General features: G+C 38.3%; 1 protein-coding gene across 3 annotated transcripts; it reads right to left on the minus strand.

The window, feature by feature from the left end:
- Positions 1-1,039: 1,039 nt before the first annotated feature.
- Positions 1,040-19,759, minus strand: LOC140342418 (caspase-1-A-like). 3 transcript variants are annotated; one of them, XM_072428615.1, is made up of 13 exons: positions 19,678-19,751; positions 19,389-19,442; positions 18,606-18,793; positions 18,283-18,507; positions 16,735-16,794; positions 15,547-15,606; positions 14,637-14,672; positions 13,520-13,587; positions 12,193-12,366; positions 10,670-10,931; positions 8,185-8,313; positions 4,186-4,295; positions 1,040-1,912 (listed from the first exon to the last, which is right to left on the minus strand). In XM_072428615.1, the coding sequence occupies exons 4-13, from the start codon at positions 18,392-18,394 to the stop codon at positions 1,823-1,825; spliced, it is 1,101 nt and encodes a 366-aa protein (XP_072284716.1). In that variant the 5' UTR covers positions 18,395-18,507; positions 18,606-18,793; positions 19,389-19,442; positions 19,678-19,751; the 3' UTR covers positions 1,040-1,822. The 3 variants fall into 3 exon arrangements, with proteins under 3 accessions (XP_072284716.1, XP_072284702.1, XP_072284707.1); XM_072428601.1 differs by lacking the exon at positions 18,606-18,793 and having other exon boundaries at positions 18,283-18,543; positions 19,678-19,759; XM_072428606.1 differs by lacking the exon at positions 18,606-18,793 and having other exon boundaries at positions 19,678-19,723.
- Between the last annotated feature and the right edge of the window lie 4,782 nt (positions 19,760-24,541).

Genomic DNA, 24,541 nt, shown 5'->3' on the forward strand with positions numbered 1-24,541 from the left:
GTATTTCTGGGACACTTTTATTACCTGGCATGAAATTATAAAATGACACTTAAACTGTCACCGACATTTGTTATTATTATAATTATTAATATTAAAATTTATTTATATAGCCCCAATATATTACGCAGAGCTGTACAATATAGATACAAGCAGGAGGAGAAGAGGACCCTGCCCAAAAAAGCAATCTAAGAGCATTTATTCAGGGATCTAAAAAGCAGGGTATTGTGACACATAATAAAACAACAAGAAAAGACTAAGCCCTTCTCCTTTTAACAAGCAATATGTGTGAAACCATCCAGCCACTTGCACTTTTTGAGAGATATGCCTCCTGCTGGTATATCCAAATGAAATGAAATCTTTGTCTTGGATTTAGTCCTTTTTTAAGGAAATTTAAACTTTCAGATGCTTTCTCCTCTCCACAGCACACCATGCAGAGCTAGGTCACAGGTTCGCATCCCGGCCAGGACTCTATCTGCAAAGAGTTTGTATGTTCTCCCCGTGTTTGTGTGGCTTTCATTCGGGTACTCCACTTTCTTCTCACATCCCAAAAACCATGCAGTAAGATTAATTCGATTTCCTTCAATAATAAAAAAAAATGGAACCTCCTGTGCCTCATATATAGCACATTCAGTGGTCAACTCCATCCACCCTGTTTGCTTTCATTTGACTAGTGAACTACTGGGTTTTACTTTATTTATATACTTATATTTAATTGTTTCCTTACTTGTATTGTTTCCTTGCTTTACTTCACATAGCATTTGGCATACATACCTGCTTCACAAACTAGTATCTACAGGGATTAACCCTCTTTAAATCAATCAGGGTTCATCCAGAGGTTGCTGCGTGTTCTTTGAGGAATGAGCACTTCCAGGTTAGTTACCTGACACCAATGATCTTTTTTGCTATCTGTAAAGGTGACATTCACTGACCACCACACTAATGTACTGTGGGCTGTGAATATAGTAATAATAGAAGGGGTTTTCTGAAGACCCGAAAGTTATTTCAATGGTTCCCCCATGTTTCAAAGAACGAGAAAGGCTGGTTTAAACATTTTTATACATAATTCATTTTTATTTAAAGAAACATTTTGGTACAAAATACAGAAAAAAAAGGAAAAAAATATCCATAAACTATCATATATAGTGACATTTAAGATATAGCGTGATAATATAAAAAGTTAGTGTTTTGGGTTTGCTGGATTTCCCAGGTTCTCCCATGATAGCCTATTTTCTTCAATCTTGGAGAGCCTTAAAAACCCAGGCCCATAGTATTGTATGTATTAGCAAATGTCAACAGAACCATGATACTCCTTAATGTGCCAGAAGAATGTCTGTTTCTCTGCATTGTCCCTAAACCCCAAGCTAGGAAATAGATTTTTAAGATGTCACCCACAGCTAAACTTTAGGACAAATTGGAAACCACAAGATCCCAATGGAAATATAACAATTAAAGCTATATTAAAATAGTGTAAAATGTAAATTATTTATGGTATAAAACGATATAAATGCTCTTTTGACTTAGGCTACTTACACACATCAGATGATTCCCATCTGATAATCATCTCAGGGCTAGTATTGGACAAGAATCTGGCGTGTGTACATCGCTCGTTCGATGTTCAAGGATCTGTCCTAGCGAATCCAAGAACAAGAACAACAATTGTAATACAAGTGAAGGGGAGAGGCGCAGCAGGGTGCCTTTCCAACGACAAATATTGAATGTGTGTACGTAGCCCTAGTGATTTGTTTATACGAAATATTCCAGCTCAGTATACCACTCCTTTTTTCATTTCCATATTCCACACACAAAAGTGAAATCTAAATTCTCATTGTCCAGGGAAAAGGTAAAATTTTTTCAAAAGTGTTGTCCTTTCTAGTGTAGGCATCTGTACCTGGTCCTTAAAGGACAACTGAACCTGTGGAGATATAAAGGGAAAAGTTTAACTATATGAAAGGTCTTTTTCTGCAGTTCATTTAATTTGCTATAATGTAATAAAATATTTTTAGTTTAATAATATAATATAGTATGATACTCTTTTGTTTTTAATACCACTGTTTAAAATGGATTATATACTGAAATACTATTCACCCGGTGCAATATGCATTTATAGATGATTGTGAAATATTGTGAGAATGGTATAGTGAAATATCTCTCCTGTTGCTCAGAACATCTTAATTAGGCAGTTAGTGATTGTTAAACAACTTTTTTAAACTCCACTTTTGTAAAAAGTCATTTTCCGACATGAAATAGAATAGTCTCATTTCCATGAACACTTACCATGATATATGAATCATTATCAAGTCCTCTTTCACTAATCTGTTCTTCTCCTCATTCAACAATTTGCTTTCCTTTCTTATAGTCATCTAACCTCATCATGCAAGTGTTACCTATAGCAGGCTGCATGGCGGAACCACAATTTGTCCAGCCTGAAACATGAATTCTAACCAGAAACCAGCCTTCCTTGTGATCTCACGCAGTGTTCTTTTCAGTTATAGTGGTTAGTGGTGTTGTCTCAAACTGCTATGGCAAGTAGGTTTGTAAAATTCAGCTTTGCTGAAAGCACTTCTTAATTTGTTGGATATTCTTTTTCATTTTAATAACATCCTATTTATCATAGTTAACATTTTTTTTGTTCTGCAGCAGTTGTGCCATGTCCTACCTTCTTCTAACCTGTATGTGACTGGGGGACAGTAGAAATGTTGATTTTTACTGTAAGATTTTGTAAAATTATGAATGCTTCAGCAATGCTCATAATTTTGAAACTTTAAATGTTAATTGATTTTGAACTAATTAACTTTTGTATATTATACAGGTACACTCCCCATTACATCAGAACAACTTCTATAAGGTAAGAAATTAAATGCCTATTATCATACCAAACCATATGAGCAAAAAAAAAAAAAAGATATAGCACAAAAGTTAAAATTTGATTGAAATGTTTAATAGGGGGATGCCCGGAGAAGTTTACCTGACTGTACATAACCTCTAATCCAAATTATTGCAGATGTGGAAACTAGTGATGGAGCAGAAGCAGCTTTACAGCTATAGAGGCAGCAACATAGGAAAAGAAGACTTGTCTAATAGTGCAAACAGTATAGTGCGAACTGTCCAAAGCAATCATCTGAGAGTTATGATATAATAGGTAATACATGTCCAGATTTTGGATGATTGCTTTTTGATTTAAACAAAACATAATAATTAACAGACTGTGATTGGGGAGAGTGGTGGTATTCTAGAGTTTAGCTTTATTGTGCTCAAGGGAGAGAAGTAGAAGTGCTCAATAAAATTACACCATCAACCTTTTTGCTAGGGTAGTAACTGAGCTGTGTGGTAGTCAGCTAAGAGTAACTGCATGTCAAATTGTAACAAGTAGTTCTGGGTACGTTATTTCTGGGCTACTATTTACAAACAATATTCCCAAGAATTGTGATATTTCAGATTTACTTTTAGATGGTGATATCATCTCATTTTATATGGTTGACAATATTGTTTGGGTGCAAGTTGTTGCTCAAATGATGACCAGGATTGGTAAACGATGTGCCTTATAAATGTATATGTAATGTATGTATAGAGCTGTGTGCACCTGAGCATGCACTTAGTGTTCCTATGCACGCCACATTAAATTACCAAACCTTTACCACACTTCTGTTAAGTATTTTCCTCACCATCATGAAGCAGAGCACAGTGTATAGGACACAGTCCTCTCTAGTATGGACCAACATGATCCACGTGGGTTAGAAATAGAAATCTCCACCCAACACGGAATGTGAGCTTTGCTTGGTGGGGGCTGTGGGTGACTACTAAGGGGCATGTCAGGTCAGTTAATATACTGCAGCAGTCACTGCTGCATGATATTGGGCAATATGGCTGTGTGCCTAAAAAGGTTGTGGTCTACTATGCCATTAAAATGAACAGACTCATTTTGCAGAATAGCCCACAAAGAAGCTATTTTTAGAGTTCCATGTTACTAAAAGCCATAGTCTAATCACAAGAAAAAATGATCGATCATTAAACATTGTATGAACATGCAAGGCTGAGCATTACTAATTGCTACTTGTGCAGCTTACCCCAACGTAATTCTTTATATCTTTAATACAAATATTACAGGATTGTTTCCTATTAGATAAGGAAGATTCTTAAAAAAAATGCTTAATAAAAGAAAAAAAGAAAAAAAAACAAAAAACTTACATTACGGAAGATCTTTTCTACTGAATAGCGATAGGCATCGTTTTTCATGTGCTCAATCAGACGTAGAATGAACAGGGAGCCATTTTGGGGATCTCTCACGGAAACAGTGTCTAAATAAATTATTAAAAAGTCACATATTATTATGCTGCTAATGTTTGAGATAGTGATATGAATATATTCATTTGCACTTAACTCCTAAAAACTTGTTTCAACACATAATTTGAAAACATTAAGGAGGCCACCTGTTATAAAACAGTGAATCTGACAGAAAGAATATTCTGGGCAGGTGGATTTGTTTCCCAATAAATATTTGGTGAAAGCCACATTCTCTTTTGTGTACATGGACTTCTTCATGTATTTACATAAAAAACTGCACTAAAAACTCATTTACACTATAGGAATGTACATGAAGTACGGTATACTGCAATGCATCCGTTTTGGTGTGGACCTCATACGTTACAATAAATAGGGTCAGTGCAAATAATTGGTCAGAAATGCATGCAGCGGTGTATTGTAGAACCATACTGTTTTGCATCACTAATAGGCAGATGTTTCTCTTCTATTAAAAAGATAAATGCTATGAAGAAGAGATTAGAGGAATGCTGTGCTTGGGTGTGCTTTTTTGAAGCATGTTCTTTTCTTCAATACTTTAGCTTCAAAAACTCTAATAGAGTGCTCTTTAAGCAAATGTTCACATTATTAAATGTATGATATGGGCCTTACTAGAAAATTTTGGGTGCCTGGTAGGATACTATAACTCCTGCTATTTCTGGGTCTTAAAGATAAACTATACTCAAGAACCAAAAAACAAAAACACACTTACCTTCAACCCCGCAGGGCAGTCCGATCACTCCGGGGGTGTCTGGCATCTGGTCCCGCGTCGTCCTGGCATCGGGTTCTTTTCCCTACGTCACCCGACCCAGGCGCGAGATCGGGTGATGTAGGATGAAAAAAAAATTTGCCAAGCTCACTGCGCATGCGTGAGATCGGCAAATTTTTCTCTTTCAGCAAAAAGGCTCCTTCTGTTCATGCCCGAGATGCTCAGCATGCGTAGAAGGAGCGCCCAAGAGCCTCCTGGGATGCCTGACATAGGTATCTCAGGTGGCTTTGCGCTCCTGCCTAGGCGGTCAAGAAATAGGGGCAGTGCTGCACCCTTTTTCTTAAAAAAAAAGAGGGGTACTGCACCTAAAAAAACCCCCAAAAAACAGAATTTTTACCCCATATAAAGGGGTTTTACCCTTTTATGTAAAGTACACTTTAAGGCTCATGAACAGCTATGCTTTTTGTAATGTACAGGTCAGTTATTGTTTGGAATGGTGTTAGTTCACGTGTTCGCCATTGAACTGATGTGTCAAATAATATTACAAGTACTTAGTAATTCTATTTGGTAACATATGTAAAATGTGAGAAATAAGAAAAGGTAAGAATCCAAACAAAAAGTGTGTTTTGAGGTAAAGCTGACAAGGTGTGGCTATCAAAGCTCTATATGCAGCATTCAGATTGCAGTTGCCTAATGCTTTCTATGGTTTTTGCTCAGAAGGCAGAACATAGCCATAAAAAACCCACACTGCAATGGGCGTCCGTAGGGTGCCTCAGTACTGTCACTGATATACAAAATGAAGAGAAAAGGTTTTTAGAAAGTACTGTTTTTTCAGCAGCTGTTTTTAAAGGACCTAACAAACTAATGAAAATAATTTTTTATGTTGTGTAAAACAATAACCAGATCAGTACTTCATTTTCACTCTAATAGTTTATACTTATTCAGATCTAGTGAAAAGAGTACTTTGTTAAGTACAGCATGGTGGCTAAGATGTTAGCACTCTAACCTTTGCAGCGCTAGGTCTTAGGTTTGTATTGTATGGAGTTTGTATGTTCTCCCTTTGTTTCCTTCCACCTGCAGTTAGATAAATTGGCTTCCCCCAAAAACTGATCTTATACTGTGTTAAAGACATATGACTGAGGGAGGGACTTTGTAAAGCACTATGTAATATGTTGGTACTATATAAATACTGGATTTTAATAATAAGTATCTTAGGTCATCCATGCCAGACTAGACTTTCTTAGCCAGATACGATTATTTCTTTGAGCTGAGACTTGTCACCAGTCACATGCATGCTCAGATCATATGGGAAAACAATGATTGGTTGTAGCAATATTTGTGTGTGTTTCATGACTTGATAAATATATATGGAAATTTTGCAGACGCCTGGGTCCAATAAACTCTGCTAATGAGGAATTCTAGCTTTTTGCTTTTTTTAAAATGATACAAAAGCACCAAAGTCAACATACTGAAATGCTAAATAAAGCAGTAACAAGATATGAGACATTATACACCAGAGACCTATTTGCTATTGTCATCTGCAGTTTGGAATCAGCACTAGATAATTATGCCCTATCACTTTTTGAAAAATGAATGAAATATGAACCATTTTGCTAGTTCAGTTGCTTGAATTCTCAAGAAGAAGCTCTCTCAGTGATCATAATCAGCGAGATACCAAGATTCTACCTATCCCATACTACAATGCAGAACAAGAAGACATACACAAAAGATACAGGGCCTGATTTAATAAAGTTTTTCAAGATTGGAGAAGATATACTATCATATGAGAATCTAAATGATCCAGCAAAGCTGAAATGGAATTTAGTAAACTCCTTTGCTCTGGCAAATGTTTTCCATGCTGAACCAAATCCATTTCAGGTTTGCTGGATCACCCATGATCTCCTATGGTAGTCTCTCTTCTCCAGTCTTGGGGAGCTATAATAAATCAGGTCCATGGTCTCTTTTAGGTGTGATTATTAGCATGAAAACCTAATTCCAGCAAAAAAACGACAAAATAATGAAACTAAGAAAACCCCTAAAGCTGAACAAAAAATTGTGACTGTGCAGGTCCTTTATTGCAGAAAGAACAGGAGATATCCCTGTAAAGGTGATCTCTGCAATAAAGCAAAGCACCTCCTGACTCTTTCTGAAATAAAGACATGCCTGATCCCCGTTTTGCAAAGCAGAATGTTAGTTCAATTTAAAGTAAACTGTAAGGAAAGAAATTTGAAGCACTGCCAGAATTTGAAGGTTGCTATTTCTGATAGTTCTTCTCAAAAAGACTAATTGCTTGGCTGTCACCTTATTCCAGAGGCTTTAATCATTCCCGATGCCCCACCAGGAACAAGTATGAAGATCAGGAGCTCTGACTCAGCACTAAGGGCTGTACTTCATTTGAATTCATATACATTTCCCATTTCAATGCATATAATTGTAATTACACAGTATTTATACAGCACCGACATATTACACAATGCTGTACAAATTCCATAGTCATGTCACTAGCAATCCCTCAAAGAGGCTAACAATCTAATGTCCCTACCATAGTTATATGTCATTAAAACAGTCTCAGGACAATTAACCTAACTGCATGTTTCTAGAATGTTGGAAGAAAGCCACAGAAACACAGGGAGACCCTGCAAACTCCATGCAAATAGTGTGCCGGCTGAGAGTCAAATCTGGGACCTAGCCCTGCAAAGTCCAGAGTGCTATCCACTGAGCCACCATGCCACCCTATAGTAAGACTCATTTCACTACCAACATCAATAGAGCACAGCAGCCACAATCATTGTGGTATCTTATATTAAATAAATAGCTAAATCTCAGCCAATAATTCATGAATACAGTCCTAAATTATGAGCTGCACTTACAAGTACTCAAGCCAGAGTACCTGGTTATGTGCTTGATCCAGGTTGGTAGTAAAGTCAGTATCTGCGTAACAACTCCAAAGCCTGACATTGTGAGGGTAACTTAGCAATAACAGTTTTTATTCTTTTATCCTTATAGATCCACATTAGGTAACAATAGTAGTATGCATTGGGCATTTTTACATCTTCAGATAACATGCTTTACATTGACATTTTTAGTCATTTCTAATATAGAACCCAAAATGCAAACATTTAAAATGTCTGTACAGTAAATATAATAGTTTAGTAAAGATTAAGATGACGACTGGGTACCTGGGGTGGTAGAATAAAAGCAGATAAAGTCACTTTCCCTCTGAATCTTTCGCATTGAATCAGCTTCCAGATTTTCTTGGACAACGCTAGGGAGGGCACTGTCATTTACCCACACCTTACCGTTATCATCTGAAATGAAATTCAGAATAGGGAAATTCCATAATACAGTTATTTGTAAGTATATTGCACTGGTAAATAATACCTAATATATATTCATGCAGCACACTCACCAAACATTCACTGTATTTTAAAATATATTTACCCTGAATAATTACCTGCAGTAAATGTGAATTTACCATCAACTACTTTATGAATGTGTCCTATATAACGAAACATACAATATAGACTGCATTTTTACAAGATTTTGAGTTTCTTAATCTTGCTGGAAACCACTATGATGTCAGCCATCCTAGGATGAAGCACGAGAGACTGGGGTTGACACAAATGCTTTTTCTGGGGGGAAATTTAGGCCATCTCTGTTGGAGGGGGGGGGGGGGGAGCAGCAGAAATGCAGACTTTCAGCTTGTTCTAAAAGGTCTGCCCAAATCAATACATTTTAGGTCAGGAAAATGTAGTTCAGTGTTTTTATAGGGTCACTCATTCAGACATTGAAATTCTCCTATGACCTGTCCATGATGGCTTGGAAAGTTTTTTCCAACCACAAAAGAATCTCTTATTAAGGTAATGGGACAAATTTGCCATGTTGATGGTTATGTGATAAAAGTTCGGATCACCCAAAAGTTGCAAAATGTATTGATATTTTAATACATTAGGCATCATAGAGAGTTTTACAAAAAAAAACAAAAAAAAACTTTAATGTCAGTTAGCCTCTTTAGGGGTGTATTATGCTAATCCAAGTGTATATACCGTATACTGTATGCAATATCTGTAAGGAAATAAGTAATGATAAAAAACATTCTCGCACATTAACAATTCTGTTGAACAACAAGGCAATGGTAAACAGGAGCAGTAAGCTAAAACAAGTGATAGAGTTATTACAATGGTATTAATGGTACAAATCTGCCTCATCTCTAGTAACAAATCAGTGGTAGACATGGCAAATTTGTAGCCGTAGCTTGCTCAGAAAATTAGGTGCACAGGTCCCAAATGCATCCTAAACCTGTTGCAAAGACTAAAGCTATGTACACACGTCCAATGGTTCTTGCCCGATAATCGGCTCAGGGACGATATCAGACGAGAATCTTGCGTGTGTACAGCACTCGTCGTCCATCGCCTGAACGACCGTCCTGGCAGATCCACGGATGATGGACTACAAACTATCCTTTTGCAAGGGAAGGGTGAGAGTGCGCAGGACTGAGGACAATTGTCCAAGGACAATTATTGCACGTGTTTATGCAGCTTAAGAGGCAGCCTAATTTTGTCTAAATATTGTATGTTGCTAATTTGCTTGATAATGTCCATCAAATACTATGATTGGGAGGATGTATGATATGCTGCTCTACCATGCCAACAAAATAGGTTGTCTAGTGGCTCCCTTCCCTTCTTCCCATAAATATTGGACAATATGTTACAGCATTATGTTAAAATAACAAGGGAAAATCTTGGACCACAAGCAGTGTTATGGGGCACTGCTAGAAATCGTTGGTTCGTTAGAAGCCTGGCGATTATCTGCTCCGCTCTATGCTGGCTGCTTTGTCTTTGCTATGTTTTTGAGAATCTAGCTTCTTAGTGCACATGGGCACAGTCATGCCAGAATAGAAAAAAGCTTCCACATGTTGTTGTTATAAGGCTGGAAGCACAAAGTTGGCTAAAACGATTGCATGCCGTAGCATTAACATTACCCTTTACTGAAAACACATGTGGAAAAATATTTGGGGTAGTGTCATAAAGAATAATTACTGTGGTCAGGTGCCCACAAACATTTGACCATGTAATGTTTTTGTTAGTTCTTCATGTGAAATTCTCTTGAACCTTCAGATTTTACCTGTGCTGCCAGTACAATGGGAACTGTGCTAATGTGTGTGACCAAATGTATAAAATAATGGATCATAAGTATATCATGTTACGTCTAAATGGTGCCAAGATGACTGGCCTATGGTCACTGGCGGTGGGGCTGTGTTTTCTCATCTGGGGCAGGAATCTCAGAACCTGACGTGTTTGGCTCACTGCGTGAGATATGTTTCTATCAATGTCAATTGTTTTGTCATGAATAAAGTGTTGCTCCTGTAATAATTTGAACCTTGTATAGTATTCATATTTTTGAATAAAAATCCTCACTTTTTCACCAGAAAGCCCACTTTTCTTGAACCCTCTGTTTAATGGTTGTTCAATACACTTGTTTCTTTGAGTCTAAAAATTACCTTTAAAACAAACCCTTAAAGAGCAGATGTATGTGAGGAAATATGGCACAACCGCTAAACTACAAACCAGATTATCGAGGTACTGAACCATCATTTATTAACCTACCAAACCCCAATCTGCCTTTTGAGGATTTGTACTTTAATATTACAGTACTTTTACTTACGTCCACGACAGGCCTGAATAATGATAGCTTTTGGTTTATCTCGTAGTGCAGGGCAGTTCTGATTGTTCAATATATGGAAGATCTTATCAACAGGTAGCACATTTTTCACCTCCTCCTGTCCTGAGTTTTCATTTTTAGTTACTTCGGTGTCAGTTCCACAGATGACATCTTTAAGACCATGAGATGAAAATACTAGGAAGGTGCTATCCGAGGTCTCATGTTCCTTCTCACGAGCAAAACTATTTATTGTCTCCAGCATATCCTGCAAGAATGTCATATATACAAAGCTGATAAAATAAAAACGAACAAATATTGCTATCTGGTCACTGGGCTTATCTTTATACAGTAACATAAATTAAAGAAAATTACTTTTTGTAAAAAAAAACATAACTAACATTACAACTGGTGGCTTTTGTGCTGTTGTGAGACAAACCTATTGTTGTCTTTTACATTCAAGGTTTTTCTAGAGATCTCCAGGGGTTTGTTCCCTAAGGCAGAGAGCAGTGGTAGATCAATGCACCATCTGGCAGTACCAATGTCACTTAGCCTAGCCAGCTTACCAAACCCTGGCACAAAATGAAACCTCGCCCCCATCAATGTAAGGTGTAACTATGCTAATCACGAATGTAAGGGATATTCTTCCTATTATTAATGTTCAAAAACTTTAAATATGCTGATTTTTATGTGCTGGTGCTAATTTTAGATAGTTTGCTTAGATTTAGATTTGATTTTATTCCTTCTCATTGTTATCCTTTTGGCTGTATACAAATATAGATTAAGTCACATCTTAATATTAAAGCTGCGTACACACCTGCAATTTTTCTCGTTGGAAAGGATCTTTCACGATCCTTTCCAACGAGAAAAGACTGCACGATGCATGAACGATGCTGTACATACAGCACCGTTCATGCTCTATGGAGAGGGGAGGGGGAGAGCGACGGAGCGGCACCCTGCTACGCGCTCTCCCCTTCCCTTTCATTAGGATCGGTCGTCGTCCATCGTCCATGGATCCGCCAGGACGGTCGTCGGACGATGGACGACGACCGACTGTACACACGGCAGATTTTCGCCCGATAATTGGCCGATACCGATTATCGGGCGAGAAAAATTTGCCGTGTGTACGCAGCTTAACACTGCTTTATTTGTTTAGTGTTCCAACTTGGGAGTCTATACCACTCTGAAGTTTGGCTGCGTTTTTTATTTTACCTTGTGTTTCTCAAACTTTGTAACATGGAGGAACTCTTGAAATAACTTTTTAATTTGTATCCATTAAACTGACCTGACAGACATAACATGCTCTTTGTTCAAGGAACCCCTAGCAGTCTCCAGAGGAACTGTAGTTGAGAATAATGTTGTTGTATAGAGCAAAGCAGGGTGCAAATGCTTTGTTATTGGTGCCAATAATCATGCTTCCACAGAGAGGCAAATCACAATGTATGATGCTGCAGGGGTTTGGATAGTGGTCCCATCCAAAATCTAAAAGCATGCCTTAGAAATAAACATAAAAATGTATAGTAAATTACCTCCGCTGTTAAGTTGGTTCTTGTTCTTACTCTATATCCAAGCCCTTCTAACAGTTTCTCCATTCCATCCACATCATGTTTTGCTCCACTGCGTTTATCCAAATGTGTAAAATGGACATTACAGATGATCAGAGCAAGGCGTGTACGTTTCTCCCGAGAAAGAATAGAGTAAATCTAAAGAAACCAAACAATAAAATACAGGTTTAAAAAAACATTGTCAATAAAAAAGTAAAAAGAAGACATTTTCATTGTCATTGCTAACACCTCATCTCAAACTTTCAGCTACAGTGTTCTCCCCAACCTCTTTTAGCTGGGTGCACCACCCGGTACTTTTCAGTAACCACCTGGCTGTTTTGGGGTGGCTACTGAAGAGTGGTGTCGGGCTGACACCCGCCTACAATTTCTTCTCACCCAGTTTAAAAAATATCTGGGTTCAACACTGAATTTGAACAAACTCACAAATGTGCACCATTCAACCAGTATGTCCATATGTACCTGGGACCATATCCACTATTAGTATAAATTACTAATAATAAAACTATAAATTAAATTGTTATTATAGGTTTCCAGGTGTAAAAGAGGCACACAACTTACCACTCTATACACCCATATTTGTGTGTACTACAACAGCTAAATAAAGCCATCAAAAGCAGCAGGTATCATTGGATCAGACATGCACAGAAATGGATACATGAACATGAAGGAATCTGCTACTGTTCTGAGCTGTGCTATGTATGAATGACAGCTCAGATCATTACAGAGATGTAAAGTCTGTAAAATGCATGTAGATGTTAATGGAAGTTCAAGGGAATAATCTCCTTATCTATGACACATTTCAATGCCATTCTTAAAAAGACCCATGTGGAGAAAAATAACTGCTGCGGCCCCCAGTCATCCTATAACAACAAGCAAAGCTTCACCATCTTTCGCAAGTGACAAAGCTTGCCTGTCCAATTATTTTTCCTGCCTTTATAGGAGAAGGGCCGTAATGCTGTTTGCATATTCTTCTAAGTGATATATATATATTCTATAAGTGACAATAGTGCAGTCATCTAAGTGACCAAAGATCAATGTGGAGTGGGTTTATCATCAACTTTATTTGGTTACCAACATTAGTAAACATGCTGCTTGGTAAACAGCCAGGTCACAGTTATTCGCATTCAGTTAGGCCAAATACAAAATTTAAGCAACCTCAATAACTACCGTTATAATCTTAATTTATTAGATTCAGACCACTACAACATAGTTCGGCCTGGTTGTTATGGGCATCGCAAATCAACGAGCCTGTTAGGTTACAATAATGTCCACAATTAATATTTGTACATACTTTATCATGTTCTTTTAAAGAAATGCTCTCATAGTCTTCCTTTGAACACAATCTGATGCCGTTAATGGCTACAAATAAAAAAGATAAAAAGAAACATTAGTAAATGTTTTCCACTGATCAAACTTATATCTAATTCACTATCTTATCTATTACCAGGCGAGGTACTGAACTGAAATGTTAAAGTTTTAAAAACTCCTTCTTTAAAAATCCACCCTTTTGTGAATTCTTCTTATTTTCAGCATGCAAATAATATTTGAGTATTTCTGAGCCAGGAAAAAAATTCTACTAATGTGACTTCTACTTGCAACCAAAAACATAAAATTAAGTAAAATGTATTTATCTTTTGGCCCCTCCTCCACACCTGAGAGCCATCCACAGCAAGATTCAATACCTCTTGCAAGGTCAAACACCAGCAGCTCCTTTAATTCTGCACGGTCAGGAGAGATACTTTACTGTGCACCCACTGCTTGCACATGACTGCTTCCAGTGGGTTCTGACCTTGGTCAATGGCATTATGTCCCAAATGATTTGCTGCTGCCTTCTTCTTCCTCCCAGGTCCTCTGACAGTCCTTGGCTGTGCATGCAGTTGCAATTCCAGAAACGCACAAGCCAGATGAGAAAGTCTTCCCTAGCACTGTTACACCATCACCAGCCAATGCTCTACTGGGGAAGGGAAGAACTGGAACTCCAGCTGATCTGACTGCTTTACCTCCCTGGTTGTCTGATTATAAAAGGATTTTTAAAATGTCAAAGCGGTACATTTAAAAACACTTACTATTTTAAGTTTCCTGCCTGGTCCTGCCCCACAGCCACACGCTGTTTCCCATGCCTGCCCGGCCTCTGTGTCCCCTGGCCCGCGTCCCCAACTTTCACATGCCGGGGACGCAGATGCTGGGCAGGCATTGCCAGGCAACACATATGCCAGGCACTGCTGGAGGATGCCGCGGGCACGTGGAGACCAGGTAAGCTTTTAAATCCCATTTAAAATTCCACCCTGAGTGTAGCTCGGTGTTACCGCTTTTGGTACTAAAAGTTAACCCTGAGCCACACTCTGGAATACCGCCAGTGAGGGTAAATTGCTTATATTGTTTTAATGTTTATGCTACATAGCACTTACTTGGTTCTTGTGCAGGCAATGAAGAATAAGAAGGTTCTAACAGTAAAAGGAATAGTAAAAGAAAGATTAAAAAATGTAATAATGTTTGGATAACATAGAACTTTTGTAAAGCTTTTTACTGCTAACTGGGTTCCCAAACAGTAAGTCTTTTTACTTTCTTTCCTGGAACTCCCCCCACCCTTGGAAGATATGATCAGACATGACAGGAGTAATATAATGTAATATGTATAGACCACCTTTCAAAACACACACACACCTTAGAGCCATCAACAGGAAGTTTCATCACCCTTTGTTGCAATGCCAAAAACCAGGAAGTCTTTGGCCCTGATTTATTAAAGTTCTCCAAGGCTGGAGAGAATACTTTCATCAGTGAAGCTGGGTGATCCAGCAAACCTGGAGTGGATCTGGTCAAGGATTGAAAACATTTGCTAACAAATAGCAAATGACTTTTAGGAAATCCATTCCAGGTTTGCTTAATTACCCAGCTTTACTGATGAAAGTGTATTCTCTCCAGCCTTGGGGAACTTAAATAAATCAGGACCTTTGACCAGGTAAACCTTCTGCAATAGCTACAATTCTGTGCATCCAATACTTGGACAGGGCTGCTTCCCATGGGTTCTAACCTCAATACATGACACTATGTTTCAGATGATCTGCTACTGCATATTTTCTGCTTCCTTGGCACTGTGATAGCATTTGGCTGTACATGCAGTTGTGGTGCCAGGAACACCCAAACCAAATGAGGAAGTCTTCTTGACTAGCAATGTTACACCATCTCTAGCCAATGCTTGTCTGGTTTTAGGGCAGGAGTGACAGCTCTGCCTGCGAAGAAGAAGCAATAGAACCCCAGCTAACCTGACCAAATTATATTGCTTATATTGTTTTAATAATTACATTATATAGCACTTACCTGTCTGGCGTGGTGGTTCAATTTTCTGTTCTTGAGTAGGCAATGGAAAATTTGAAGGTGCTAAAAATACAAGAAATTGTACAATAAAAGTTAAAATTCAATAATTTATGTATAGTAAAAAGCAAATAATGGAATGGAAAAGGTTTTCATATAAATATAAAACATATGAACATTTCTAATGCAATGTCTCTGAATGGATGCAGCAGGAACATTTCAGCATATCAGAAGATGTCTGCTGTGTATTACAGTATTTAGTTCTATATCTCACTTCTAGTAGTACACTACTTAATTTACTCAAAGAATACTGATACAACGAACAGTTTAGTACAACTAAAAATAAAATGCTCTTATTTCTCTCCTATTCTTTCAGTTTTGAGAGTGAAAAAAGTTAAGAACTTCTATCAAGTTTTTTTTACTGCTGCCTGGATTCCTAATCAAATAGGGATAGGAAGCAAATGGCAATTTTTATAAAGGTTTGCCAGATCATCATCCAAATAAATTATACAATTCTCCAAGGCTCAACACATACACATCATTGGGCTAAACTGCCCATGTACATGCAAACCAAGTGATCACCTTTCCAGTGGCTTTTGGTTTCATATGCAAAATACAGACACAATAATACACGGACATTGGGCTTATGTCCAAACCTGAGAGAAATGAATAGTCTGGATATTTTTAGGGGACCATGAGTGTAAACATTATACAGAGACCAATAAAGTAATCACATATTCCATTCTATAAAAATCAATTGCTATGAATAAAACACTGCCTCACACATTTAGTAATATATACCGCCCATCCATTTACTGAATGATTTTCATAAAAATTGCTTCAATGTGCCTTTTACTAAAAAAAAAATGAATAATGAATGAATAGAAATGCAAATGAACAAGTCAACATAAAGCCATGTTTGCTGTCTATGGCAACTCTTTAATTTTTTTTTTTCTTCATGCTTACTGCATGGTAAAATATTTATGCTGCAAAGCTTTACAAAGCCTTAAGTATTACAAGAATGGTACCAGGACAATTCTTTCAATCCACTGTGGTGCATTGGCAACCCATTCAAATGTTCTGCCTTAAAGCAACATTTAGACTCACTATATTGCACACAGTAAAAACGGACTGGAAAGTCTTCAAATAGAAAAATTATTCTATTTAAAATACATGTAAATATGTAACACTCACTACTTTGGGAGGCTGTCCCACCCTTCAATTCTTCCTTAGGTAAAGGCAATTCTGTAGGTACTAAATTTAAAAAAAAAAAAAAAAAAATACACATTAATACTTGAATAGTATACATTTAAATCAATAAGTCTAATTATTAGACAACATTTTCCAAAATGAAACAATTATAATTATATAGTTTACAGTGCATGGTAGGAAAGGCAATCTATGAACTCCTAATAACAAGTTTCAAAAGAAATTAGAAAAGGTTTGGTATTTGCCCCCAGCTGATGGAATTTGTAGGTGCCTAGTACACACTATATTGTCAGCCAGTAAAGCTAAAGATGTCTGGATTATGAGACTGAAATTTTTGTATTTATGGGCACAACAAGAACTCTGACCATGTACGGAGAAGATCCTGGGTCAGGATTGTCCTTGTTAGAATTCACATTCAGTGTTAGCCCCTCTAAAACTACAAACTATGTTTCAAATATGACATGTGTACAGCAATCCCCTAATGTTGTTCATCAATCTCCCGATCCGGAAGGCCTGCTGTGCACTGCTATGGTGGACAGCACAGCGGGATGCCACTCGTTATACTCTCCCCTCTCCATAGAACAGGAAGCAATGTGTGTACAGCACTTGTTATTCATTTGTCACTGGAAACAATCTTTTGTTATTGTTTCCAGTGACATCCATACGGGACTTTACTCTCTACTTTTGTGGCTGAGATCATTTAAGCTGGTTAGATGGAGAGAGGTTTTCTCATATCAGGTAGACATGGCCCAAGCCCCTACCAACTTACAGAGTCTTTTAACTTTCCTACTGAACCCTTTCAATCAAGTAGGAATTTTCATTGTGTTATATGTACAGTTTATATTGTTGTGAGATCCAAATCAGGGGTTAGCATTGTTGTAACAATAACTTAAAACTAGAAGTGTAACATCTGTGATAAAAAAGGTTCTATTAAGCCTGTGAGTTGGTTTAGCAAAAGTTTGGGTTGCAGGTCAAATGATGGATAAAGTACCATCAAGGCCACCGATCTGATTTTAAGGCGTGTTCTTTTTCAGGACAAAATTCTATCCAAGCCTTCCTGGAATACAGAAGGTTTCCACTAGACAATTGTGACTAGGAATATTTATCCTCCCATTTGTAAATATTGGAATTAGTGGAATAGGAATCTTTCAAACAGTAACAGTAATAGGAACATTTGTAGTAGTTCCAGTAAGGATTAGATTTCTACCTCTGTCTGTACCACTAGTGGAAAGATTCCCTTCCCTTTTATATATTCACCATGACAGTGAGGGCAAATTCCCCAACCAATATGCAAACAGTCAAAAGTTCTAATACTTCCCATTAAAAAAATGTACTCTATAGTGTATCATGGCCTTTTTCAAACTTTTGAACATGGGGGAACCCTTGATATAACTTTCAGGTCTTGGGAAAGCTAAGAATAACAATATCAACATCTCATAGCTGACTAGAGAGTCACTTTAATGTAAGACATTAGAATGCATTACAAGTATCTGAATCCCTGGGATAAAGTTATAAGGAATTGTAGATGGTCACCTGATATCCCCAGCGTTTCACTAAGCATCGGGTCTCTTTTCAGAATTGTCTGAATCATTATGAGGCTGGATTTTTTTCCTTTCTTCCACACAGTATCAACCAGAACCTGCATTTTCTTACTACACTCTTTTATTCCTTCATCGATATCGTCCACCTCTCTGTTGGTAAGTATCTTTTCATTGAGTAATTCGTCGAGGAGGCTATTTATAAGTGTTCTGTTGCAACCTGCAATCAAACCCATTCGTAGGCTTTTTAGGTGATCTAGAAAAGATTGGAATTACATCATACAGGGAGAAAACTGGTTTGTATGTTAAAAAAAATACCTGTAGAGTACACATAGGACAATTGATTCAGGTTCAGCGATTTAGCGATTCCACATGGCTCCTGGCACCTTGCCACTCGGTCACTCGCACAGGAGCGCAGGTTCCTAAAGAACCAAAGTCTGAATATTTGACAGCTGGTGGCAGTGAGCAGGACCGGTCTCTTGCACCCCCATTCATTCTCTATAGGGCTACAACAGAAACAAGCATCATGTAGTGTCTTCCCTGAAGGAACGGTTCAATTGGAATGTGGAATTATGGGCACTGCAACCTCATGGCCAGTGTGAGCCTTAGGATCCCTGTCTAGCTAATCCACATTCTTCCAAATAACTGCTGTGTAGTTTAAATATGCCCAAACTCAACAGCAGGTCTTGGCCATCATCATTCATATACATTTATTCAACCAGAGGCTCAGCATTGCATGTGGGCATTACCTATGGTGGTCTATGTTTTTGCAGACCTAAGTATGACATCACTGGGTTTAAAGTACATATGTAATGAAAATGGAAAGGTTTCAAAAAAAATTTCATTGGCATGGGTGAAAGAAAAAGAATCTAAGATAGGCAAAATATAAGCATTTTAAACTTCATCTTTACATTTCTACGTGTTTACAGTTCACTAAGCTCATGGTTTAAATTTTCCAAGTTTATATATATATATATATATATATATATATATATAAATATATTTATATATAAACTTGCCTATCCGTCTTCTTCTGACTCTAAACACTCACTACTCATCCACCAATCCATATCCCCGTCCTATGGTGTGCTGCTTCCCTACCTCTTGGATTGTAAGCTGCTCCGGGCTGGGTCCTTTCATTCTCGTGTGGAACCCCTATTTAATTGGAATTCAGAAAATAAATTAGTGCTGGGTAGTTTGCAAGGTTTACACATACAAAGTCAAAATAATGAATGAGCTGGGATACAAAATCCTCTTCCTTCCAGTTTGCACAATAGTAGATGAAGGATATATGTTATGTGCACAGCAGAAGTTCTGTGTTGCAGGAAAGCAGTAAGGAGACAGAAGGATACAATGGAGCAGAATCTTGAACAAGTATAATATACATTACCGGCCATGTCTTGTGTGTCCTAGTACAGTACTGCAGAAGGAAGGAAGTACACACCCTAGAAATGGTTTCCTTATGGTGATAAGCTTCTTCTGGGAGCTTACTGTAAAACGAAACTTGGAGAACTTTTAGCAAGTTTACTTTCACTTTCAGTTTTTAGAGAGAGCAGGGGCTGGGTGTCCTCTCGAGTTCTTCCCATGACTTCCCAGAATAATTGATTTAAAGCAAATATTAGGAATAACCACCCAAGCAAAATATCAGGAATGTCAAAGAGGACATTTAATTTACTAATAATTAGGTCTACTTGCTTCTGTTTTTTGCCATCAAAATGTAAATCACATAAAACTTTTTTTTTTTTTTTTTTTTTTTTAGATATTTTATTTTAGACCCAGTGGCATGATCACTGAGTCTTTGTGTTTCTAAATGCAATGCAAATAGATCATAGCCGGTGGTAGGGTCGCCAACTTTGCCTAATTTCTCAGTTCTCTTATAAAGAGCCTTCAGTTGCAATCAGTGGGCTGGCTTTTGGGATATTTATGTTATTCAGTTATTAAAATGCCTTGATGGGTAATGTCATTCTGACTTAGGTAGGCTGGTAATGACCACATGTGATTCTTAGTGTTCATAATGAAAAGAACAGCAATGCAATGAGTGCAAGTAGCAGGTCAGGGACAGTAAGGATGGAGAAGAAAGGATTGATAATACTGGAACGTCTGCAAGGTAGAAAGTGGTCAGTTGTATAGAACCAGAGGATTTACAGGTCACAATTGCAATAAGACCACCCTCCTCCTTACAACTGACTGGTTGGCACAACAATATTCGATCACTAACAATTTCATACAGCACCACACAAAAGACTGTCAACAGGTGTAGGTCCTATTAAGCCAAATAAAATAAGTGGTTAAAATGTCATGGCCAAAAGATGCAGGCTTTCCCTATTTCCAGGATTTCAAATGTTGTGGGAAAAGTGTCAACAGTGTTTGGCGGGCCACTGACTGGGATCAGAGTTATGGTAAGGTGGGAGATTTCTGCACCAGTTGACTTCTTTATAAGTCAAATACACTTAATTACATATGTGTTGTGTACAGGATTTAGAAGTACCTGCAGAATCTCTGGCAGGTGTGCACTTTGGGAGGGAGGTTACATAGTGTTTGAGAGTTAGGGCACATGTTCCCATATACAGTGCTGCCACCAGGTTGCAAAACTTCCAGGACAGGATATCAATACAGAATTCAAACCCCTCATTGGGGAAGAAATATACTGCTTTATTCATTATTCCAGTGAATAGTTTATAAAGCATTTTTGTCCTGAGTGAACTTTGAGATGTAACATACATGCAGCATCTTGAAGGAATTCTGACGTATGTTACAGAGGGGTGGGTTGGAATAGAAGTGTACCTACACATACTGTAGGCCACTTTTGATTTATGGTGCTATCCAAGATTAGAACAAGCTGCAAAGGTGTTCTTGCTAAGCACTGGAGTCTAATACACTTCAGATTTTGTTGCATTTTTTTACAGCAAATAAAAAAGAACAAAAAAAAACATGGACAACAGAAAATGCATTTCCGCTTTAGGCCTGCCATACACATTTTATGCCTATTCTTCATCAGTGACTTATCAGGGTTAAGTGAAGGCCTAAAGCAATCTTTTTAATGTATGTCGAATCAGGTAGGCTGTTACACTACATTATTGGTTAAATGAAGGGGATTGAACTCTGTTACCTTTTCATTTCTTTGTACCCTTCAGATAGATTCTTTATTAATTTTGTAGCTGAGGAACAAAAGCAAATTGTGGTAAATGTACTCATGTAGATGCGCCCCAAAATGGCAATATGTAAGTACAGCAAAGGTTACAGCTATACTAGGTCAATGACAACAAGGGGAATAAGGTCATTAACTGTTCTGTATAATATGAAATTGCATGAAGGAATTATTATCATTCATTTGTAATTTATATATGAAGATAGTATTTATAACACTTAAGGAGGAACTGAACTAAAAAGTGCCTTAAAAAAAATAGACTTACCTTCAATCCCGCAGGGCAGTCTGATCCATCCAGAGGTGTCTTGAATCTGGTCCCATGTCGTCCCAGGCATCCGTCTTAGAGCCAGCGCTCTGGGCGCTGCCATCTTCTCCTCTTCTTTCTGGTTCTTCTTCCTACGCCACCCGACCCAGGTGGAGATCGTGAGACGTAGGATGAAAAAAAACTTGCCAATCTCACATGCAAATTTTCTCGAAAAGGCTCCTTCTGCGCATGCCCGAGATGCAAGGGTGTTGCACTTAAATAAAAAGGTTGTGTACCCTTTTATGTAAAGTGAAATGTCTGAGTTTAGGTACACATAGCTGATAAGAGCTGATGGCTGATCATCAGAGCTGGGAGGAGAAAGGAGAGAGAGAGAGTGTGTAATTTTCAATACCCCCCCCCCCACTAAAATTTCATTGCTATGGTAAACACACTGCCCTGCCTTACACATTACTGCCCATTTCTAACCCTTGAACACCAATTTCTCTGGAATGGGGAGGTGTAGGAAATTTAAAATGTGTGGGGAACATCTGTGGATAACACAGCTATCTAACGTTTTATCACAATGGCATCATTAGACTGCCCATCAAAACCAAATTGGGGTTTAGGTACTGGTAGGGTAAGTCATGGGTAACAGGGCAGCGTGTTTTGATGGGCAGACTTTATGTATTGATGCCATGGAGATGAAAGTTTGGGGGGTGTTAGCCACAAGTGTCCCCCGCTTGCACCTATGATTCTGTTTATCTGCACCTCTCTGTTCTAGAGAAATTGGGGTTCAAGGTAGGGAAGCAGACATTTTGATGGGCAGAGGTTTTTATATTCTAGTGATGCCATGCTAATGAAATTTTAGGGGTTTATACATCTGTTCCCCACTTGCACCTACATTTTCAGTTTCCTGCGCCTCCTTATTGCAGATAAATTGGGATAGTATTACAGGTATAGTTTGGTGAAAGGTAGGTAAAATATTTAGGGGGCCCATCCCAATGCTTCTTACTATGTAGGTGGCCCCGGGGGTCCTTAATTTGCATTTTCAATGTTGGGCTCCTAGGTGCACTTTCTTACAAAACAGCAACCCAAATCTTCCAATTTCCACAAGTTTTTAAACTCATGAGCCACATATTTTGAAATTCCTGAATGAGAGTCCCCTGTGTCCCCTAAAAATTTTCGGTAATTACAACCAATAATTTAGGTGATCTAAAGGATTGAACGCAATGAGTTGTTAGGCTGCAGCACCTGACAAGCAGATTTTATACACACAGCTATCACATTGCGGGTGGATACATTTCACAGGCAGTTTTTGTTTTTGGAAATGATGAGAGAAGGGCATTGGCTGTCCTCGCCCCATCTGCAATCACATGCATGATGCTGTTTGTGTGACATCTGAAGGTAGGCTGAAGTCACATTAGCAGTAAGGTTGCATTTGCTGCGCTTACCCCTCACTTACCTCTCACCAGGAACCACTGCTGGTTGAAAAAATGCTAGGCCCGAAAAGCCCACAACTTACCGTCTGTTACCAATCCCAGGTGCCTAGCAGTTATCACCGGTTACCAATCCCAGGTGCCCAGCAGTTATCACCGGTTACCAATCCCAGGTGCCCAGCAGTTATCACCGGTTACCAATCCCAGGTGCCCAGCAGTTATCACCGGTTACCAATCCCTGGTGCCTAGCAGTTATCACCGGTTACCAATCCCTGGTGCCTAGCAGTTATCACCGGTTACCAATCCCTAATCCCTGGTGCCTAGCAGTTATCACCGGTTACCAATCCCTGGTGCCTAGCAGTTATCACCGGTTACCAATCCCTGGTGCCTAGCAGTTATCACCAGTTACCAATCCCAGGTGCCTAGCAGTTATCACCAGTTACCAATCCCTGGTGCCCAGCAGTTGCCAAGAAGTAGTCAGTTAGGAGGGGCATTTTTACTGCCAATGTGAACTAAGCCTAATTTTTTTAAGCCACATTGATCACAATATTACACTACAACAAGGTATTACACTATGAAAACATGGAACTCAAGGGAGTTGGATTAAAATACACAGCACTGGACTGTGGGGGTATAATACAAAAAAATGGAAAAAATTGTACATTCTAACAAGCCAGGCATTAGAAAGTTGAAACAAAGTATAGGGGGCAGGTAGAACACTGAGACAATACCAGGGGTTACTGGATAGCTATGGAATAAATAACTAGGAGCTCCAAATTTGCCGTATCTAGCCCCGCCTACCTTTTTTACCACCCAACTGAAAAACATTTTTGAGGAGAACACCGGTACCGTTTAGGTAGTATACTCTACGTTAGCCTAAATTACAATAAATGATTTAATAAAGATGTTAATTTGCATTGTTTAAACTTTATTCATGTAGAAATATTGCACATTATCATGTACGTTCAAAAATCTAAATAACGATTCAGTCTTAAATAAGGGCAGTAGTTGCCGTATTATAGTTACCTGATCTATTTACAGATATAAACCACGTCTCTGTATCTCTGTAAATCACTTCAAATTTGTTTTCGGTGAGAGAAATTGTTCCTGGTGGCTAAGAGTTTGGTTCCTGGGTATTGCAGGTGATATTGGTCCAGAATATGGTTGTGGGTAATATGGGTTGGTTTTGTAACTGAATGTCTTGCAGACAGGTAGCCTGTAACATTGGATGTGTTGGCCCATTGATGTGTTGGCTCTGTATATAGGGACTGTCTATACATTTATGTTTTTCCTACCTGTAAGTGTCAGTGGATCCTTAATAAGTAAGCAATGAATCTAAAATCATTGGAAGCTGCAGAGAGGGGCAAACTTGGGGACTTCCATTATATCTAATTTATATGAGTGTATCCCATGCCCAATTGAGCAG

Source organism: Pyxicephalus adspersus, chromosome 1, assembly GCF_032062135.1.
Source record: "Pyxicephalus adspersus chromosome 1, UCB_Pads_2.0, whole genome shotgun sequence".
Taxonomy (NCBI): domain Eukaryota; kingdom Metazoa; phylum Chordata; class Amphibia; order Anura; family Pyxicephalidae; genus Pyxicephalus; species Pyxicephalus adspersus.

Bases quoted from the DNA above. Each gene is read 5' to 3' on its own strand.
- LOC140342418 (XM_072428601.1), bottom strand. The intron at 8,314-10,669 runs GTAAGTAAAAGT...ATTTCATTTCAG, and splicing joins TATTCAGGCCTGTCGTGGAC to ATGATAACGGTAAGGTGTGG. The intron at 1,913-4,185 runs GTAAGTTTTTTG...ATATCTCCACAG, and splicing joins TAGAAAAGATCTTCCGTAAT to GTTCAGTTGTCCTTTAAGGA.